The sequence below is a fragment of the Penicillium verhagenii genome, assembly GCF_028828195.1.
Source record: "Penicillium verhagenii strain IBT 33310 chromosome Unknown utg000007l_segment0_segment0, whole genome shotgun sequence".
NCBI lineage: Eukaryota > Fungi > Ascomycota > Eurotiomycetes > Eurotiales > Aspergillaceae > Penicillium > Penicillium verhagenii.
Genome location: NW_026643171.1, coordinates 214,496 through 234,730, shown reverse-complemented (window position 1 = coordinate 234,730; position 20,235 = coordinate 214,496). Strand labels below are relative to the sequence as shown.

Sequence of the window (20,235 nt, the reverse complement as noted above, 5' to 3'; positions counted from 1 at the left end):
AAAGCCTCTTTGGATGATCAACTTTAAAAAAAAAGAACGCGTAGGGGGAAAATGGATGCGATGGATATAAAAGACCCTATCTTGCAGGTGTCGTTTGGTTCTTCCATTCTCAACCCTTTCATCAATTGGCAATTCCCCAGGTCCCAGGCTTCTCAATCGTTGATCCGACATTTGTTTGAACATCCTCTCGATCTATTTACTTGAATAAATCCGCATTTAAACATTTAAAGCCATGACCAACATTTCTTCAACTGAAGGTCTCGAGCTGGCCCAGATGGTCTTTTATGGTCTGGTACTTCTACCAGCTTTCGTCTGTTTTGCAGCACATGGCAAGCACGGAGTTATGGGATGGCTCTACGTGATTATTATGTGTGTTCTACGTCTCACCGGAAACGGAATGGCCTATCATTCACTATCAACGACCGGTCATGCCAATGAAACCGCGCAAATAATCACCGGCATTGGGCTGTCACCTCTTCTCCTGGCAACCTTGGGAATACTTCGCGAATCGTAAGTAGCCGAAGTCTAATTACTTACTTCAAGCATGTGGGTCAAGCTGGTCGGAACTAAGCATCTTCTTAGCAATCATTCGATCCAGCAAAGACTTCCCAAAATGCTTAACGGGCCAAGCTTTCTCCTCCCGCATGTGGCAATTCTTACTGGTATTGCCCTTGCCGCTTCTAGTAATGGGAAGTCCACCTTGCTTGAGGCTGGCATGGTTGTCCTGGCTATGGGCTGGCTGATCATTGCCCTACTCGTTGTCGTGTCTCTTCGGGCAAATGCCAGTGACCAAAGAGTAAATGATGAGAAAAAGGTATGACGTTCTTCTACTACCGTTTGCGAGGTTTTGGCTGTTGATGTGTGCTAACATTTGCGCCAGCTTCTCTTGGCTGTTCTCATTGCCATACCACTCGTCGGAGTTCGCGTGATCTACTCGGTTGTCATTGCGTTTGTGGATGGGCGAGCTGATGGAGGCAGTCTGGCGGTTCAAGTCATCTTTGGAACCATTCCCGAGTTCCTCGTTATGATTACTTTTGTTTCCGTCGGTCTTGTGACTCGGAATTTGGCATCCGATCGGGCTGGATTGAAGTCGGCATCATCTGCAGCAGGTCAGAGGACTGTTGTGTAAACAGATTGGTACAGTATGAGGGAACGATGGTAGATTGGAATGGAAAGGCCAAATTGTTCATTAGAGATCAGTGTTAGAGCATAATTTTATTTTTCGTTAAAGGAAGTGAAGTCAACTTTCAAGTATACTACAGTCCACTTGTAGACCCTTATCTACCCTTATCGCCGAGCCTCTCGGTTGGAAGCGGGTAGTGACGTTCCCTCCGATGCCAACCGAGCCCTCCGCATTTCTACCCATACTCCTGTCAATAATGAACCTGCCCCTCGGTCCCAGTATTTCTCTTTCTCACAATCATAACTCAAAATGTCCTACAGAATAGTCACTCGCCAGTCATGGCGGGCAGCACGCTCCACGGGCATGCTCCAGCCAGCCTCAATGGTCGCTCCTCGTCGATGGGGAAGCTCAATCTCACAACGGCCGGGGTCAGATCGGTAAGTGTGAGGAAACCCCAGACTCAAAGGACAAAAACACTGATTCTTCATTTTCGATAGGGTACACTTCCCGGGTGCTGTAAATAGTAAATTTACGACCGACATGACTTTCCTCAAAGCCTCAGATCTTCCCGCCATCCCCACCTACAGAGTCATCGACTCCGACGGCGAATTAGTGGATAAGACACGGGGACCCCCGGATGTTTCTGACGAGGAGATCTTGACGTGGTACAAGAATATGACAACTGGTATGTCTTGCTGAAATGGGAAGGGAGTCACTTTTCTGATCCATAACAGTGAGCGTCATGGACGTGGTGATGTTCGAGGCACAGCGACAAGGACGCTTGAGTTTCTATATGGTAAGAAATCTAAAATTCGAACAATGGGTCAATCGGTGGCATTTACATAAAGAGTATGCTAATACTTAGCATAGGTTTCGGCCGGTGAAGAAGGAATTGCTGTCGGCTCTGCAGCGGCTTTGACACCAGACGACGTTGTCTTTGCTCAATACCGAGAGACTGGTGTTTTTCAACAACGAGGTTTCACACTGAAGAACTTTATGAGCCAATTATTCGCAAATTGCAATGATAAAGGCCGAGGCAGGAACATGCCTGTGCATTATGGCCAAAATTATCCCCGCATTGTCAGTTTCATCCCATAATAATCTTTAATTTTTCTCTCATGGGACCAAAATTCTGATTCGATTACAGCACACCATCTCATCACCATTGGCTACTCAAATCCCTCAAGCCTCTGGTGCAGCATACGCCCTAAAAATTCAAGACCTCCAAGATCCCAACCGGGAGCCTCGTATTGTTACCTGTTACTTCGGCGAAGGCGCGGCTAGTGAAGGTGACTTCCACGCAGCACTCAACATCGCAGCCACAAGATCCTGCCCGATTGTATTCTTATGTCGAAACAACGGGTACGCCATTTCCACGCCCACTCTCGAGCAATATCGAGGTGACGGAATCGCGAGTCGTGGTGTGGGCTACGGTATTGACACCATTCGCGTTGACGGGAATGATGTCTTTGCAGTTTATGAAGCCACAAAAGAAGCCAGAAGACGTGCATTAAGTGATGGGGGTCGACCTGTCCTGATCGAGGCGATGAGCTACCGTGTCTCCCATCACAGTACGAGTGATGATAGCTTTGCGTACCGGGCACGCGTGGAAGTCGAAGATTGGAAGCGTCGGGACAACCCTATCATTCGATTGCGAAAGTGGCTTGAGAACAAGGGGTTGTGGAGTGAAGAACAGGAGAAGGAGCTTAGGGACACCTTGCGAAAGGATGTGCTGAAGGAGTTTAGTGAGGCTGAACGGGAGAAGAAGCCTCCTCTTCGTGAGGCCTTTACGGATGTTTATGAAGATATCACCGAGGAGGCTCAGGAACAGATGAAGGAGCTGAAGCGTATTCTGGAAACCTACCCGGATGAGTACGATGTGCGTCCATTCAAAGACGGGGTTAATGGGCTGGATTGATTATAATCTTCAGCTTGGAGTTAGTCGGGAGGCTTTTTTGTTTCATAGAGACCTCTTGGATATGATTTGCAATGCATCAACTCTTTTGAGTTTATTCAGTGTGACGACGGCTGTTCCAATGGACAAGCAGCACATGTGAGTATTGCAACCTTGGAATGTTCCAAGGTTGCCCTGCCTACTTGTTCGTCTCCACTCAAGTAGGCAGCTTTATGATAGTATCTGCTATATGTACGACTTTACTACTATCTACTAGTATGTAGGTGATCTCTAAATGATTCAATCTGATTGTGCGTTGCATTCATGTATGTTTCATTTTTGGTTTCATCATGTACGTCAATATTTGACCTGCGTCGTCGTGGTATATCCCGTAGTTCTATATTATTTTTAAACCAAGGTGTCACAAAATCGCTGTACGGCCCAACAAGTATATATCTCAAGCAAGGCGCTTAGTTGAACACAACAGTCTTGTGTCCGTTAAGGAGAACGCGGCGCTCAGCAAAGTACTTGACAGCAGTGGCAAGAACGTTGCTCTCAACGTTGCTGCCAGCGTGGGTCAGCTCCTTGGGGCTCATGCCGTGGCCAACACGGACAACGTTCTGCTCGATAATAGGGCCCTCGTCGAGGTCACTGGTGACGAAGTGGGCGGTGGCACCAATAATCTTGACACCACGGTCATGGGCCTGGTGGTAGGGCTTGGCACCCTTGAAAGAGGGCAAGAAGCTGTGGTGAATGTTGATGATGCGACCGGACATGGCCTCGCACAGCTTCGGCGACAGAACCTGCATGTAGCGGGCCAACACAATCAAATCAATGTTGTTCTGCGCGGCGAGCTCGAGAATCTGGCCCTCCTGCTGCGCCTTGGTGTCGGCAGTGACGGGAAGGTGGTGGAAGGGGATATTGTAGGTGGCGGCGAGGGGCGCGAAGTCGGGGTGGTTGGAGACGATGAGGGGAACCTCGACGCTGAGCTGTCCGGTGGACTGGCGGAAGAGGAGATCGTTGAGGCAGTGGCCGATCTTGGAGACCATGATCAACACGCGGGGCTTCTGGGTGGTAGGGTGGATCTCGTAGGTCATTGCGAAAGACTCGGCGGTGGGCTTGAAGGCAGTGCGCAGCTGTTCGAGTTCCGGGATGTCGGTGGTGCCTTCGGGGGCGAATTGCATGCGCATGAAGAAGCGCTTCGAGGTGGGGTCACCGAACTGCGACGAGTCGACGATGTTCAGGTTGTGCTGCACCAGGAATGCGGTCACGGCGTGCACGATGCCGGGCCGATCGGGGCCCGACAATGTCAGAATGAAGCTGGGTGCCATGTTGAATATTAGCGGGGATGGTGTTGAACCCGTAGAGAAAATTTATGAGTCAATTGACAAAGGAAAAGCCCTCGAGATTACAACGCAATATGTAAAATAATTGTCAACCCCACTGCCGATCGCGGCGATGACTCAGCGGAGTCTAACCTTAATCAGTAAAGACTCCGGAGCTAGTTACGTGGCTCTATACCATAATCTGAAATCAACATGAAGGCAACACTATGTAGAACGAGACTTTGTATGATGGATCATTTCTATCATTTTGAGAATTCAATGTTTTGTTTTCTCAGATCAATACCTTTGTCCTTGAAAATGATATAACGGGGCTATTGATGAAAATCAAGGTAAAAAGTACTAGGCGGGAACATAATCTCTACATATAACTGTGGGGCCCCTGCATACATAGTACTATAGAACTAGTAGATTACTTGGGCGAAAAAAACAAAGAAACTGAGCTCACATGTGCAGGAGATTTTTCTTCCCAATGAGCTAGTGTTTGGATTTTATAATTAGGTACAAAGGTTATCATAATGAGCTACTTGACCACAACCCGTTCCATTTTTCCGTACAAATTCTCATGTTCGTGGTTATTATCAAGTATAACATGGAAGCTGTCTCCTCTTCAAATCGTAAAAGTGCACATATGACCTTCCTTGGAAGTGGACATGTGGTTCTTCAAATGTTCAGTTCAAACCTAGAGTATTGATTAATCAAAGATTATTTCAAACAGTCAAAGACCGCTGGTTAGGTAACGTAGCGTTACGGAGAGATCCCATCGCAATCGAATCCAGTCCCCAGTCACCAACCCACTGGTTCATTCGCATTCCATTCTTGAAATGTTCTGCCAAGTGTTCTCCTCGAGCAGTCCACGTTGATAGTGCTTGATCGCAGAATCCACATCGGCTCTCAAGATTAGCACCGGCATTTCGCCAAGCTTCGAGATCAGGAACGGGAATTTTGGTACAGCTATGAAACTTTCGGAGATGCTGCCACAGGTAGTCCTTCCGAGTGAATGAACGATCGAATATAGGCTTGGCGGCGCAGACGTCAAAATCATGCTCTTCCAGGTGGTTTGAATCAGGAAGCACTGCATCGCAGAAACTACATTCATCTCTCTGAGCATTCCAAGTTTGTTGGAGTTCATTCAAGCTGGGCGTGCAGATCCAAGTCTCCAATGATAGATGAACGCTTTTCTCATGTCGATTCCAGTCATGTCTTTTTCTAAATGATCGAGTACAGAAAGTGCACTGGTACTGGTGCTCTTCTGATGACTGACCTCGCCGGCGAGAACGCGATCTCGTCGGCAACATTGGGAATGGTAAATTTCCTTCTCCGGAATTGTGACTCCATGCCGACGAGACACTGTCTGATGTTTCTGATACACGACTTCCAAAACTGGAGGCTGAAGAAGCAAGATGCGAGGACGACTCGTCGAGGTTGAACAGATCCATTGCAGATGCATCAAACTGAAATGGGTCCATCGAAATATCCCACCCAGCTGATGCGATCGCGTCCTGTATCATAGATTCTGACTCCACTTCATCTTCTGGTGGGGATGCTTTCCACCGTTCCATGGGGGTAAGCGAGCTCAGTGTGCTGGTAACTAATGGGGACCCGACACGGGTACGTGTGTTGGATGCCAAATTTGAGGATTGGATTTTCTGTTTCTGGCGACGGCGGGCATTCGCAAACCAAGTGGCGATTCTTTTCTCTGAGAATCCAGTTTCGCGTGAGAATTGAATTTTTTGGTCTTCAGAAGGATATGGACATTCTTGATTTTGGTAGAACCATTCTCGCAAGACTCTGGCTCCCTTTCGCACAAATTGTTTGGATTCTTTGCGCTCCTCTATATTCTCCACGCTGGGTATATTCTCCACGCTAGGTAGAACACTCCCCTGAATCTGTCAGTAAATATACCCCTGCTTTGTGATATCATAGAGTCAAATATCACTTACACCATCTTCGGCATGTTCTGGCAACCCGTGTAAGTGGCCTAATACCGGCGCAAAGGTCTCAAATCCAGAGGGTAGTCGCTTTTCTCCCTTTGCGAGACTGCACTCTCTAAAAAGTGCCACGCAACTGGAGCAAGATGAAACAGGATTTGGGTTGGCCGATGTTGTACGAAGGATCAAACACTGGAGTCGATGTCTGCGGCAATAGCTGCACGAGACTGGCGGGCGGGAAGCACCATCAAGCCACTGTGGAACGTTTGCGAGGTTTTGAGGTAGTGGTTGGCAGAAATTTGAAGGGTCATCAAACATGGTAGCCGGACATGAAATGTTTAGGGAATTCGAGGCTTGGGAAGTTGTTTGGTCTTCAAGTATCTCGAGAACCTGTGACTCATGGCCGCTCCATGTCCATTCTGAGGAAGTAGGCTCCGGCGCACAGAAGTAAAAATCGTTTAATGCATTCCCATCATCGTTTGTTTCATCTGCAAGCCAGTTCTCTGGGGCATTTGTGTCAGTCGCGCCCTGATTTTGATGGGGTTGAGAATGGCTGGAATGTTGTTGAAAATTCATTGGAATAGATGTTCCGAAAAAGCAGAAATAAACATTTGAATCTCCACGCGACCCAAGCTGGAGGCGTCGGTGGTTTGATTTCTTGTTTACTGAAACGCTCGAGTCCAAACCAAATAGCCTATAAGCGATGTCTTCAAAGACGTCAAGATTGAGCGGGGCGGAGTCATGATAGTCCATTACTAATCGCGGGTCTTGGTCCCGCCGTGGATTGAGCCTCATTTGGAAGTTTAGCCACCAATTTACTGTCAGTACTACAGATTATGAAGTAGTAAGGATTGTGCCATATGTAGCATATTCAACACGTCAAGGAATTTTTCAAATTCATAGATATTATCATATTCCAAATTCCAAATTATCTATATGTAGACCGAAAATCATAACCGTACAAAAGTAAAGACAGTAAAATCCAACGCGCCAAGCCAATGCAGTTAACAGGAGACATTAATGCGATACAGGAGCAATCCGATAGCAAAAAGGGGTATCCAGTCACTATTCAATGCGGATCTTCTTGGGCTTGGGTGCAATCTCTTTGGGGACCACGATGGACAAGACACCATTTCTCAAGCTGGCACGCACCCCATCCTGGTCAACGCGGTTGGAGAAAGAGAAGGTGCGCTGGAAGTCGCCGATGGAACGTTCCGAGGCCCAGTAATGGGGCTTGAAAGTCTGTGGTTGAGTTGGAACGGGAGTGGACTTGACCGAGGCAGAAGTCACGGAGGGTGTGGAGTCAGAGTCGTTGGAATCAGATTCATCTTCATCTTCGACTGTAGGTTGGCGCTGGCGCGGCGACGATTCACGGAGGGTCTCTGCTGAGGGCTCCAAAGTGAGCTTAGGCTCAGAGGTCTTATAGTCGCGTTCTGTGCGGCCCTTGATGACCAGCGTTGTGGGGTCGCTGAATTCAATTTCGATGTTGTCTTGGCTCACACCTGGGAGTTCGCCATCCAGGTAGTAGCCATCGTCGAGCTCGCGCACATCGAAAGCTGGGGCGAAGGTGCGGCGCGGAGCCCGGGGAGTGGAGCAAGTTTGGTGGAGTCCACGCTTATCGTAGTTATCGATGAGCCGGAACAGCGGCGAGAAGTCGGAGGCCAGGAAAGACATGGTGGACAAAAGAGGTGATTTGGAGATTGAGGAAAATCTGAAAGGCTCTTCAAGTGTTTGGTTTGATTTGATTTGAATTGATCTGATGCTTTTTTTGAGTCGGCCTTTTGATCGTATATGTAGGTTTTGGGTGCTTCTGAATCGGTGATTGGTCAGAATCTACTGGAAGGGAGGAGCGACGCCGCGCGCATTCGAGCATCTTCTCCCACCCTCCAGATCTTACTCACCACCAACACACTACTCTTGAATCTTCTAGATAGTTTCTAAGCTCATTTCCTTAATGGTGCTTAAATCTGATCACAAATCACTTTCTTGAATTAATAATCACCGTCAATAAATGTCTGAGAGGTTCTTTTTGAGTCATGCGGGTATATTTCTAATCAGTCATTGTATGGATCTACAACGACCCAGTAATATGTAGCTAGTATGTTATGTATGTATGGATTTTCATGGCTTCCAAGGTTTCTATGCTATTCTAATTCCAGGGGCAAATAGGAGCACTCAAGTGCTGACATACAACTTGTAAAAATTCCACGAACATCTATGTTATGTACAGAAAGAGTTTTCAGCCTATGGCAGAATAAGGAGAAATTCCAGGTATCGTACAAGCGCAACGCCAATTGATCGGTTAAGAGCGCGCATCTTGAGATAAACATCTCGGGTGCAATCGGAAAACTTGAATGTGTTTTATACATGGAGAGACTGTGGAACGAAATTAGCCTGTTGTTCATACCCGTGTACAGAAAGGGAAGAGCGACGCGAAACCTACGGGATGTGCCATAACAGCCATAACAGCCAAAACCTGGACTCTGGGGTCCCCTTTTTATCGGATGTTCCGAATTCCCGGGGAAGAGTACATCTCTAGCTGGCGTTGGCCCTTGCGCAAGAGATATTCGACCGTGCCAAAGTCCTTCTTGCTCACCGAGAGGTGCTTTTGGAATTCCGCTCTAGGACCCTTGTCAGCCGGGATGTACCGATGCCCAAGAGCGGGAAAGGGGAGCGGAAAGGGAAGCTTACCGGGCATAGTTTTTGAAATTATTCCTAGATTCCTGTGGTGCATCAGAGATCAAAAGGGCGTCAGTCGCGAAGGGCTAAAAATGAACAAAATGGCAAAATGGAAAGCAAGAAATGGGAGGTTAAATTATGGTAATGTGGAGCAACGCACGATTGGCTTCTTGCGGATTTCACGGAAACACTGACGGTAGAGGGACAGAACGTCCCGCTGAAGGCCGGAGAGCCTAGCCATGATGGAGAGGATGAAGAAATGCGGATCATTGGATTGGATCGGAGCGAAGCTGGGGAAAGCCCAGAGCTCCGTTTCCCGCCGGTCGCTTTCCCGGCCGAAAAGCACATCCTTATCTCCGCAATCCCACTTGCTTTCCCCATTGAACCTCTTCAACCTTGAACATATTTTAAAATCATGGCAACTTTCACAGTATGTCGACATTCTCCTGTTGTTTTTCTCCTTTTCAATTGAACTAACCCTTTCTTCTAAGCATTTGGTTCGCTTCTTAGCCAAGGATGGCCAGGTCTACTACGGAGATGCACTGCTCCCATCGGGTGTAACAGACATCTCCAAAGTTACCCAGGCCAAAGTGATCAAGGGTGATATCTTTGGTCAGCACCAGGTGACTGACCAGGTAGCTGAGGTGCGGACACTCTTAGCCCCCCTGGCCCGTCAGGATATACAGACCGTTCGCTGCCTGGGACTCAATTATGAGCAACATGCCAAGGAATCCAATCTGCCGATTCCCCAGTACCCTGTTTTGTTCTTCAAGCCAGTGACTGCCATCGCAGGCCCCACTGATGATATTCCAGTGGGCCAAATGGCGCAAGAGGGCGAAGGCCTAGATTACGAATGCGAGCTTGTCATTGTTATTGGCAAAGCAGCTCGGGATGTACCTGAAAGCAAGGCATTGGAGTATGTTCTGGGTTATGCGGTCGGTAATGATGTCTCCCACCGCGAATGGCAGATTAAGCGCGGTGGCGGCCAGTGGAATCTGGGTAAAGGCTTCGATGGCTGGGCGCCATTTGGCCCGGGTATTGTCTCCTCTCAGGTCATCACTGATCCAAATGCCTTGAATATCTCGACCAAGTTGAACGGCAAGACTGTCCAATCCTCGTCTACCAAGGATATGATTTTCAGCGTGGCCAAGACCATTGCCTTTTTGTCGCGGGGTACCACCCTCTTGCCTGGAGATGTGATTTTCACTGGAACGTAAGTGCATCCGCCCCTTGAACATATTTGGTCATATATCAGTTTTTTTTTTTGGTCGGTGCTGACATAAAATGTAGCCCTCAAGGTGTGGGTATGGGCCGCAAGCCCGCTCTCTGGTTGAAGGATGGTGATCAGGTTGAGGTTTCATTGGAGGGTGTTGGATCTTGTTTCAACCGCGTTGTCTTCGATAAGCCTTCCGCTAAACTATAGATTTTCAGCCTTGTATTTATCAGTTGTTTTCATGATTTCCAAAATTGTTCATATCATCTACTAGCACCTAGGTAGAGAGTCTGAAGATTCGACTTGAGGTTTCCGCAATAAAACATACTATAGCAACCCATGTCGTCATTCTGATCTTGATATATACCTAGTAGGTACTAAACGATTATCAACTACTACCAATGTTACGATCAAGTACAGAACACTGAAGTGTAATATTAGGAAAATACAATCAATTGATCTCGGATTTGTGGCCCATTTGTCGTCATCGGGCGATGCGAAATTTCCAAAGTTGCCAGCTCCACTACCCGTCTTTCATCCCCGTTCATTCGCCCACGGACCCCACGATGCGCCGCGGGAGTTACCAAATATGATGGACAGTCGGCTCCATTCTAGACCCTGTACGGAGTAGCCACCTTGACCACTCCCTTCCGGATCCCTTCTCCTTGACTCTCCTCAATATTAGAGACTCCAACTCCTTTCTTTTTCGCGATTCCGCGCCTGACGGTTGAATTGCAATGATCTCCCTGAGTGTGTAAGTGTCGAGAGAAGTCAATTCCCAGCCTTGGATCCGCATCCACGGCCTTGGATCGATCACCTCCTGAATATCTGTGCCCCTTGGTACAACCCCAAGTTAACTTTCATTTCGTGCAACAGATAAAACCCTCCGTGTATAACCCTTCCAATCGGCCTCCTTCCATGATTCTCTCACGGCGCGCAGTGCTCTTCCTTGGCCTCTCCTTTTTTGTCGTGATCCTCTTCACAGCCCGCCATCTGTCGCAACCATGGAGTAAATTCCCCCAGGCTGTGGGCCTAGGAGAATTTGTCTACCCTGTGGGTAGAAATGGCACCAAGTCCTCCAATGGCACCATGGGTCAGGGGGATAGGATCTTGTACGCGCCTCAGCCAAACTTTGTCCCCGGGATCCCCCACCCGCCGGGGGTGGAATATTCGAAGAGGCTTGTTGTCCCGCGCACAAAGACAGAGGATGTAAGTTGGATTGATCAGGAGCTACCTGATTGGGACACTGCTATATACGTCGCGAACGATCCTCACGCGCCACTTCACCCACCTTCGAATAAAGGCCATGAAGTCATGGTATACCTGACCTACGTGATCGACTACTACGATGATCTATCCGATATCTCCGTCTTCATACACTCGCACCAGAATGCATGGCACAACGATGAAATTTTTGACGGGGACACGGCAGAGATGCTCCGGCGTCTGAACTTGGCCCGAGTTGCGCGAGTGGGATACATGAATTTGCGTTGCGGCATGGCCCCCGGCTGTCCGGCCTGGATGCACCCTGGAGCCACCGTGGAAGATGAACAAAAACAAGAAGAGTTGATGCTAGCCCGCGCGTGGGGCGAGCTTTTCCCCGACGATCCAGTCCCATCAGTGCTCGCACAGCCGTGCTGTGCGCAGTTTGCTCTGTCGCGAGATCGCATCCGAACGATCCCTCGGGCCCGCTTTATTTTCTACCGCGATTGGCTCTTGCAGACTGATCTGAGTGACTACATCGCAGGACGCATTTGGGAATACCTTTGGCAATACGTTTTCACCGGCGAACCGGTAGTTTGTGTAGAGGAGAACATTTGTCTATGTGACGGCTACGGGATTTGTTTTGGCGGACCGGACGAATTTCAGGTCTACCGAGATAAAGCCGATCAGCTGAGATATCTCCAGCAAGACCTCAATTCTTGGTCATTCCTGGCGGATGATCTTGATTTCATGGATGAGAATGAGGGACTGGCTGAAACGATGGATTTGAACATTCCACCTCTTGGTCGTGAGGGCCAAATGCAGGAGGAAGTCAATACGGTAGAGCAGGAAGTTGTTGATCTCATCAACAATGCCCTGCGACGTGGTGAGGACCCGAAGAACCGTGCCTTTGAAGCTCGCCGTCCCTGGAAGGAAGGCGATGGTTTCTAGGCGCGGTCTTGAGGACTGTTTTTGCTGGATGATCTATCCGTTGCCTATCTCGGTATGATCTCGGTCATTTATCTGTCTGGTCTCCTGGAGAGACTTTTCTATTCTAAAAACTGTTTGATATACACTGCGTTTTTGGTTTTCGCATGTCCATATATGCTGGGATACATTTATTTCATGATCTATCACACTGAGATTAGGAATATAGACACTAATCTTGACTAGTTCCAAGGTTCTTCAGTGAAGGTGTTTTCAACATCCCTGTACTCATTCCTGTACACCCCAAGGCTCATTTCGAGTCAATTTCAAACATTACATGTACACTCCGGAGTCCGAACTATCGTGAATCATGTCCATAACTTCCATGTCTGATTGCTCACGATGACTCATCGGCGATTCGCTGGGCTTACTAATCTCGATGACATAATGCGCTGGTGCCATGGATCACAGATCAATTTGGAAAATCTTCCCAAACTAACCTGATTGCGACTAAAGACTTATTCAGGCTCTTGTCCATCTTCCGATATCTGATTTGGAATTTGGCCTTATATCTGCTATATTTCGTCTGTTGCGACTCTTTCTTCTTCATCTCTCTCGACTGTGAAAAATCCACTAGCGACCGAACTTTTCTTATCGTACCCCGCCTACGATAAAAAGGCCGTCCCACACACTTTTTTCTTATCCCACCAAGACCTCATAATTTTCACAACATCTGAAGATAAAAGCGTCATGTCGTCGAATCTTCCCTACACTTGCAACACCTGCCTCGTTGCGTTCCACCGCAACGATGCGCAGCGGGACCACATGCGCAAGGACTGGCAGTGAGTGCCCGAATTTTGAAATCTGATTATCAATTTATCACTGCAACAATAACTAATCATACCACACAGCTTGTACAACATGAAGCGCCGTATCGCATCTCTCCCACCCGTCTCCCAGGAAATCTTCAACGAGAAGGTTATTGCCGCTAAGGCGAACTCCACTGAGGCCGCCGCCAAGGCCTCTTTTGAGAAGACCTGCCACGCCTGCCAGAAGGCCTTCTTCAGCGAAAACTCATACCAAAACCACGTCAAGAGCTCCAAGCACAAGCAGCGTGAGGCCCGCCTCAGCAAGGAAGGAGACAATGCCTCGGTCATGAGCTCAGCATTCTCTGTTGGAGAGCCCGTTGGCAAGGCACGCGAGACCGACATTTCTAACGTCACTGATGACCTCAAGTCCGCTACCATCGCGGAGGACAAGGAGGATGAGGAGATGGAGGAGGTGAAGGATGAGTTCTCCTCATCACAGTGTCTTTTCTGCCGTACCGAGTCTGCCGACGTCGAGGCAAACGTCGAGCACATGTTCAAGAACCACGGCATGTTCATTCCGGAGCGCAAATACCTGGTCGATCTGGAGGGTCTGGTCAACTACCTGTACCGCAAGATCACTGAAAACCACGAATGTCTTTACTGCCATGCCATCCGCAACAACGCTGACGGTGCCCGGACCCACATGCGTGATAAGGGTCACTGCATGATCGCCTTCGAGGCCGAAGAGGAACAGATTGAGATTGGCCAGTACTACGATTTCCGCAGCTCTTACTCTGATGATGAGGAAGACGATGATGACGAAGATGAGAACATGGCTGAGGCTGGTGGAGTGAAGATCCAGTCATCAGATGCCGATGATGCCGGCTGGGAAACCGAGACCTCTGCCTCCTCTCTGGACGATGGCGAGTCCCACACACACCGCAAGGCTCCTCTTATCTACCAGGATGAGTACGAGCTTCACCTTCCCTCCGGCAAGAGTGTTGGTCACCGATCGCTTGCCAAGTACTACCGCCAGAACCTGCACAGCCATCCCAGCCCTGATGAGCGGGCTGCTCGCCAGCTTGCTATCGAAAATGGCGAGATCGAGGAAGATGAGCCCAAGTTCCGTGGACGTAACCAGAACCGTGCTCTTATCTCTCGTGGTAACGGTGGTAATGGTATGCTCACTGCCACCGCTGAGCAGAAGAAGACCGCCCTGGTCGCGGAGCGCCGTGATCGAACTCGCACCAACCGTGCCGTCAACCGCTGGCGCGCTGGAAACGAGAGACAGAACAACTTCCAGAAGCACTTCCGCGATCCCCTCTTGCAGTGATCTCCCACTTTTGGTTTTCTCTCTCTCGCCATCAGCTATCTTCCCCGCTGTTGGATCCATCGTTCGGTCAATACCAACACATTCGGCCTTGGTGGCTTGATTGTAAAACAGTTATGACCTTCCGCTGCGATTAGGGTTTTTCGTTTAGAGCTCTACTTGATACCAGCTTGGTCTCTTAACGGGTCAGTCGCGATGTCTATATCCAACCCCTCTTGTCATCGGCAGCCTTGAGTTTCGAACGACATCTTCGACTGGGGCAGATTCTGCTCCAGACCGGCGATTTGTCTTCCACTGGGAGATATCGCGCTGGTCAAGCCCTTGAGGCCTCACAAATCACTCCACCACGCATGCCTTGTTCTATGAATACCCGCTACGTTTTTTTTATGATCACGCATGTGTGTTCGTCTTGCATACTTTGGTTTTCTTTTTGATCATATGGATTTGGGGGCGTTTTCAGGATTCTAAAACTAAATGCGCATTGAATATACAATGAAAATTTTTCAACCTGTTTGATTCCATTATAAACCTCGTAGTGTTTTGCAGTAAATTCCCAACATTCAAGGAGTGTAAGTCCTGGAGTTAAGTGGAGCTCCCGAGGTCGGCAGTTGACTTGAGTGAAATGCCACTCGGCCTTAAGAAACCTTGGAAAGGGCCGAGGCTCAATCGCCGCCGAGCTTCTCCATACTTTTTTTAACTTGTACGCGGGGGAAAAGCACTCTAATTTGTACTTCTTTCATATTTCCTCTACCCACAGGCCCTTGATCATGTCGTCTCCATTTCGTATTGTCGAGCATGTGGTACCTACCCAGCATGTTCGCGAGTATCCCGGTGCCATTGCAGATGATCAAGATCAACCCTTGGGACTTGTGGTGAAACAGTATATCCCCCTAGACAACCCAAATCCTCAACCAGGTGATGTGACAATTCTCGCTGCTCACGCCAATGGCTTCCCCAAGGTATGAACGCGTAGATCCCGATACGCGACCGATGTGATCGCATCCGATCGGAGTCCGATAAGCTCTCATGATGAGTTCTAGACTAACGAGTTGAATAGGAACTATATGAGCCTCTATGGGAGGAGATTCATGCTCGCGCAAAGGAGACTGGTTTCCGTATTCGCAGTATTTGGATGGCCGATGTGGCGCATCAAGGCGAGAGCGGCGTCGTCAACGAAGAGCGTCTAGGAAATGACCGTACGAGAGATAGCCTCCTTCCTCTCGAATGCTGGCAAAGGATCACTCACTCACCATATTATAGCAAGCTGGTTTGATCACCCCCGCGACCTTCTCCACTTGGTCAATGTAAAGGCGGCCGAAATGCCCCGTCCCATCATCGGAATCGGTCACAGCTTCGGTGGCGCGCACCTGTGAGTAACCAAGACACGCTTCCATTCCCTTTATTTATCACCTCGACTAACCTTCTACGCCATCTAGCACACAATTAAGCTTAATGCACCCTCGTCTGCTACACACTCTAGTCCTTCTAGACCCTGTAGTTCAGCCCCATTCAACTCAACTCGACGGCTTCAGCCGCCAGGAGAACAAGCGCGTCATCGCAAAGACAACCCAACTATCAACCTACCGCAAAGACATCTGGCCTTCCCGCAAAGCTGCCGCAGAAGGCTTCGCACGCAGTCCATTCTACCAAGCCTGGGACCCACGCGTACTAGACCGCTGGGTGAAATACGGCCTACGCGACCTTCCAACCCCAATCCACCCCTTAGACAGCAACAAGGATCTCGATAGAGCTAACCCGCCTGTAACTCTACGCACAACTCTCCACCAGGAAGTCTTCACATTCTCCCGACCAAACTATAACCATATCCCCGGTAGCGACGCGCCCGTGAACCGCGTCACCCACCCCGATCTCGACGCTAACCACCCAGACTCCCATCCCTTCTATAGACCCGAGCCATCGCGTATCTTCGCTCAGCTCCCGTTCCTGCGGCCTAGTGTGCTGTACATCTTTGCCGGGAAATCGGATATGTGTTTGCCGAAGATGCGCGCTGATAAGCTTGCTAATACGGGCACGGGACTTGGGGGTAGTGGTGGTGTTGCGGCTGGGCGAGTGCGAGAGGTCTTCCTTGAGGAGTTTGGACACCTGCTTGCTCAGGAGGCTGTTAATGAGTGTGCGGATGCGGCGGTTTGTTGGATTGGGCCTGAGTTGAGGCGATGGAGGGAGGAGGAGGAGAGTTTCCGGAAGGGTTGGAGTGGGAAAAGTATGCTTGAGAAGAGGACTATTGATCAGGATTGGGTGCGGCATGTTCCTGCGCCGGAGCGGAGGGCGAAGAAGACAGAGTCTTCGAAGCTGTAGAGCTTAGACCGGATATTTCGTTTTGAATTGGTCACCAAGGACAAGCGCTAGATACACTATGTATATAGTAGAAACCTCATACATACCCTTCGGACTTTCATGAATTTTGACCAAGTGAAGAAGAACAATCAATGAACATTGGATTTGACACAATCTATGCAAATAACCCTGAATGAAACAATACAGAAAGCCCGAATTGTATCTATAAACCAAAAAAATTTGGGGAAGAAAAAGAGACGTGCAAAGGCAAGTCTAATTGGCCAAGGACAACTCAAAAATTGTATCTGCGAAAGGACAAAAACTAACGCTGCAAGGGAATAGACATCAAAAATTTACATACACACGGATACTCCGGGTATATTTTCCAAGACGCTGTTTATTAGTCAAACATCTTCTTCATGAACTTGTGGGCAAGCTCAACACCGAGGCTGGATGGATGTTTATCAGTAACATGTACACAGAAAGAGGCTGGGTTCCAAACGGAGGGGGGATACTCACAAAGTAGCCGCGTTGGCCGGCACAGCACGAGCCAGTGCCGGTCCGAAGCCAGGGAAGAAAGCCTTGAAACCACCGTTACCGTACACGGCACGGATAGTTCCACTGATGGTTGGCTTACCCGGTGCGCTCTGCAGCCGGGACTTGATAGTGTCGACGGGGAAAACGGGGATCCACATGGCAATACCGGCAGCACCACCGGCACACACCACAGCCGAGAGCGAGAGGTCACCGGTGACATTGCCGTCAGCATCCTTGGGGGTCAAGGACCGCTTGATGTACTCGTACGCGGCGAAGTAAGCGGCCGAACCAGGTCCATCACGGGCCAAGGTCATTGCGCTACCACGGAACACGCTGCGGACACCGCCCTCCTTGTACAGCTGGCGCACGACATCCATGCCGCCGGAGTACTTGGGCTTCTCGCCGGGTGGGGGAGGGTTCTGGCCTTGGATTTGGAGGAGGACCTTGACTCGCTCGAAGGGTGCTGTGATCAGGGTCATGGGGATGGCGGAGAAGAAACCGGCGGCGGAGATCTGGGCGATGGAGAACTGGGGGGTGTTGTTCTTGACTGGGACAGTGCTGTACTTCTCCACAAGGGTCTTGCCCACATCGTAACCCTGTCATTGTGTTAGAGGGTCTTTTTTTTGAAGCGGGGTTGGATTGGGGGATCGATTTAAAGATCAAAGATGGTGGTCATGGAACATACCCAGAAGCTCACGGCGACTGTGGAGAAGAAGAAAGAGAAAAGTCAGCTACTGAATCAAATTCTAAAGGTAGGGTTTCCGGCAATTGAAGCTCGGGATGCACTTACACATTGGAGTGACACCCACAAGCGGGGCAGATACACCCGCATAAAGACCCTACCGCCCAAGCTTGTCAGTCTATTTGTCTGAAGCGGGTTCATGGAGATTCAGATACTGTCATACCCGAGCCAGTCCCTCACGGGCAATTGTCCTGCGCACAACGTCCATCGCACCGGAATAGACACCCTTCTCCGCAGTCTGGAGTCGCACCTTGACCAAGTCAAAGGGGTGACCGACAACCACAGCGCAGAGACCACCTGCAGCGCCGGCAGCGAGCGACCGCAGCTGCACAATAGTCTGGTTCACGGCCTTGGCCTCAACAGCCTTGATCTCATCCTTGAGCTGTTGTGGGGGAGAAGTAGAGGTAGACATGGTGGTCGGGAGAACGGTGAAGCGGGGAATCTGGGGAAGAGCGGAGGGTGGGAGGGAATAAGAAACGACCGCGAACAAAGACCAGGGTTCAAAGTGAAGAGAAGAGATTTCCGCAAAGTAGGAAGAGTATAAAGGGTCAAGTTAACGAGTCAATTGAAGACGACACCAAAAAAATAAGTCTAAAGCAGATCGGCCTAGGCACGCGGACCGAAACCGAGTCAGCTTGAGATGCCCCGGACAACTGTGATGAGCCTCGGCTCGGAACCCGGAGAAACCGGCTTACCGCTATATCAACCGATCCACACGGATCAATGGGGAAACGGTGTACAAAGAAATGTAAAAGGATAAATTTGACTGCCCCAAATAACTGGAAAGAGAAATCATTAGCTATCAACATTAATTAAGCACTTATTACTACATAGAACTGCAGGTAGACAGAATCGGAGGACGCCGGGCGAACGGGAAACTTATTTAGATTCCACTTTTCCGGCGGGACTGAGGGAAGTTTCCGCTGATGGGGACTATTGTATGCAAGGAGATGACCCTCGTGATCCTCATGACCTGTATGAGATGCTAGCATCTAGCGCTGATCCATATGATCTGAATTATGTATTATCCTTATGACCGTTGACCACAATCACATGCAAAACTGATGCACAGCACGGCACGTGAGTATGACTTCATAGAAAACCTTGGAATTACGAATCAAGTACCCTAACCCTTGTCCCATCATGTTCTCAAATATTTGAAATATGATGTAACCCCCGCCCGGGTGGTCTAGTGGTATGATTCGCGCTTCGGGAATTTCCCAGATTATCTCAATGGTCTATTGTGCGAGGTCCCGGGTTCAAATCCCGGCTCGGGCCCAACCTTTTTGATTTTTGAAATATTACTTCTTTTTTTCTGATCTTTATTTCTATGTATGACCTACTAGACAGTTACGTTACCATGGTAATCTTGTACAGACAGACCTCTTAGTCACTGGCATTCAGGTAGTTATGTATCTATGGAGGAAGATCCTACCAATTGTTGGAGACATGTAGTAAAACACGAAATTGTGATGTAGTGGACTCGATTCTTCTAAAACTAGTCACGGGTTTACTTCCCCAGGTCATCTGACCTACAACTAACTAGCTAAACCGCCGTCCTAACACCGCCGGGTGTGACATCTGCCCCCTGCAAAGAAAACCGCCACTGCCCTCAGTGGCGCTGGATAAGAGCACTTCGAGCGAAAGAGACAGGTGTTGTCCGTAATAGGTGCGCCGAATGAGAGTGTATGCTGTAGCGCCCCAAGCTCTAACGTAGAACCTAGATTCAAATGGTCCTAGAAAAGCAGCTTTGATGCTGTTCAATTGATATTTGGCTTCACCGTCGCCCATTTAGTCAATGAATTGTAAGCGCTGGGTCGTCTGCCTCATGAATGATTTCAACCGAGATCGGGCGATGGAGTAGACCGTCCGTCGACGATGAGTGTGTGTCCGTGACTCCGTGGCTTGCTTCGACGTCCACCACTGCCTGCGGCGCATGCATCATGCGCAAACGAGACAAGTCCACTAAACACACAGTCAAATCCAAAACACCAGAGTACACACGAGTAAAGCTTGCAGAGTAGTCTTCCTGCAAGCTTAGACTTTTTCCGTCTCATTGCTGCTGACTTCTCCCAGGACCTTTCCTGGTTCCCGAACCGCGATCTCCGTAACACCGGTGGTGGCTGCAGCAGTCACCGCAAGTTGAGCCTTCTTCTGGGGACATGTGTTATCCATGTGTCCCGGCTGCTTGCAATTGTAACAGGATCCA

General features: G+C 49.2%; 11 protein-coding genes across 11 annotated transcripts; 5 read left to right on the top strand and 6 right to left on the bottom strand.

Moving 5' to 3' along the window:
- Window positions 1-232: 232 nt before the first annotated feature.
- N7466_006777 (thiamine pyrophosphate-dependent dehydrogenase E1 component subunit alpha) lies at window positions 233-3,041 on the top strand (the record flags this gene model as incomplete). The annotated part of the gene is made up of 8 exons (XM_057166166.1): window positions 233-510; window positions 583-814; window positions 881-1,109; window positions 1,449-1,560; window positions 1,621-1,808; window positions 1,858-1,919; window positions 1,994-2,203; window positions 2,271-3,041. The coding sequence occupies 8 exons, from the start codon at window positions 233-235 to the stop codon at window positions 3,039-3,041; spliced, it is 2,082 nt and encodes a 693-aa protein (XP_057019207.1).
- Window positions 3,042-3,487: 446 nt separating this feature from the next.
- On the bottom strand, window positions 3,488-4,348 carry N7466_006776 (formyltetrahydrofolate deformylase; the record flags this gene model as incomplete). The annotated part of the gene is made up of 1 exon (XM_057166165.1): window positions 3,488-4,348. One exon carries the CDS (start codon window positions 4,346-4,348, stop codon window positions 3,488-3,490), a length of 861 nt encoding a protein of 286 aa, XP_057019206.1.
- Window positions 4,349-5,070: 722 nt separating this feature from the next.
- N7466_006775 (uncharacterized protein) lies at window positions 5,071-6,867 on the bottom strand (the record flags this gene model as incomplete). The annotated part of the gene is made up of 2 exons (XM_057166164.1): window positions 5,071-6,243; window positions 6,304-6,867. 2 exons carry the CDS (start codon window positions 6,865-6,867, stop codon window positions 5,071-5,073), a joined length of 1,737 nt encoding a protein of 578 aa, XP_057019205.1.
- A 489-nt stretch (window positions 6,868-7,356) lies between these two features.
- N7466_006774 (Hsp20/alpha crystallin family protein) lies at window positions 7,357-7,965 on the bottom strand (the record flags this gene model as incomplete). Its single annotated transcript, XM_057166163.1, has 1 exon — window positions 7,357-7,965. One exon carries the CDS (start codon window positions 7,963-7,965, stop codon window positions 7,357-7,359), a length of 609 nt encoding a protein of 202 aa, XP_057019204.1.
- An 823-nt stretch (window positions 7,966-8,788) lies between these two features.
- Window positions 8,789-9,211, bottom strand: N7466_006773 (succinate dehydrogenase assembly factor 1; the record flags this gene model as incomplete). Its single annotated transcript, XM_057166162.1, has 2 exons — window positions 8,789-8,977; window positions 9,131-9,211. 2 exons carry the CDS (start codon window positions 9,209-9,211, stop codon window positions 8,789-8,791), a joined length of 270 nt encoding a protein of 89 aa, XP_057019203.1.
- A 174-nt stretch (window positions 9,212-9,385) lies between these two features.
- On the top strand, window positions 9,386-10,393 carry N7466_006772 (fumarylacetoacetate hydrolase family protein; the record flags this gene model as incomplete). The annotated part of the gene is made up of 3 exons (XM_057166161.1): window positions 9,386-9,400; window positions 9,462-10,183; window positions 10,261-10,393. 3 exons carry the CDS (start codon window positions 9,386-9,388, stop codon window positions 10,391-10,393), a joined length of 870 nt encoding a protein of 289 aa, XP_057019202.1.
- A 708-nt stretch (window positions 10,394-11,101) lies between these two features.
- Window positions 11,102-12,337, top strand: N7466_006771 (DUF3431 domain-containing protein; the record flags this gene model as incomplete). Its single annotated transcript, XM_057166160.1, has 1 exon — window positions 11,102-12,337. The coding sequence occupies one exon, from the start codon at window positions 11,102-11,104 to the stop codon at window positions 12,335-12,337; it is 1,236 nt and encodes a 411-aa protein (XP_057019201.1).
- Window positions 12,338-13,063: 726 nt separating this feature from the next.
- On the top strand, window positions 13,064-14,455 carry N7466_006770 (putative C2H2 finger domain protein; the record flags this gene model as incomplete). The annotated part of the gene is made up of 2 exons (XM_057166159.1): window positions 13,064-13,155; window positions 13,225-14,455. 2 exons carry the CDS (start codon window positions 13,064-13,066, stop codon window positions 14,453-14,455), a joined length of 1,323 nt encoding a protein of 440 aa, XP_057019200.1.
- A 755-nt stretch (window positions 14,456-15,210) lies between these two features.
- On the top strand, window positions 15,211-16,768 carry N7466_006769 (putative toxin biosynthesis protein; the record flags this gene model as incomplete). The annotated part of the gene is made up of 4 exons (XM_057166158.1): window positions 15,211-15,411; window positions 15,510-15,648; window positions 15,713-15,821; window positions 15,889-16,768. Coding segments are annotated over 4 exons (1,329 nt in total), but the record flags the coding sequence as incomplete, so codon positions are not given.
- A 379-nt stretch (window positions 16,769-17,147) lies between these two features.
- Window positions 17,148-18,438, bottom strand: N7466_006768 (carnitine:acyl carnitine antiporter; the record flags this gene model as incomplete). The annotated part of the gene is made up of 5 exons (XM_057166157.1): window positions 17,148-17,196; window positions 17,267-17,880; window positions 17,970-17,986; window positions 18,075-18,123; window positions 18,190-18,438. The coding sequence occupies 5 exons, from the start codon at window positions 18,436-18,438 to the stop codon at window positions 17,148-17,150; spliced, it is 978 nt and encodes a 325-aa protein (XP_057019198.1).
- A 1,383-nt stretch (window positions 18,439-19,821) lies between these two features.
- On the bottom strand, window positions 19,822-20,201 carry N7466_006767 (uncharacterized protein; the record flags this gene model as incomplete). The annotated part of the gene is given in 2 exon segments (XM_057166156.1): window positions 19,822-20,055; window positions 20,070-20,201. The coding sequence occupies 2 exon segments, from the start codon at window positions 20,199-20,201 to the stop codon at window positions 19,822-19,824; spliced, it is 366 nt and encodes a 121-aa protein (XP_057019197.1).
- Window positions 20,202-20,235: the final 34 nt, after the last annotated feature.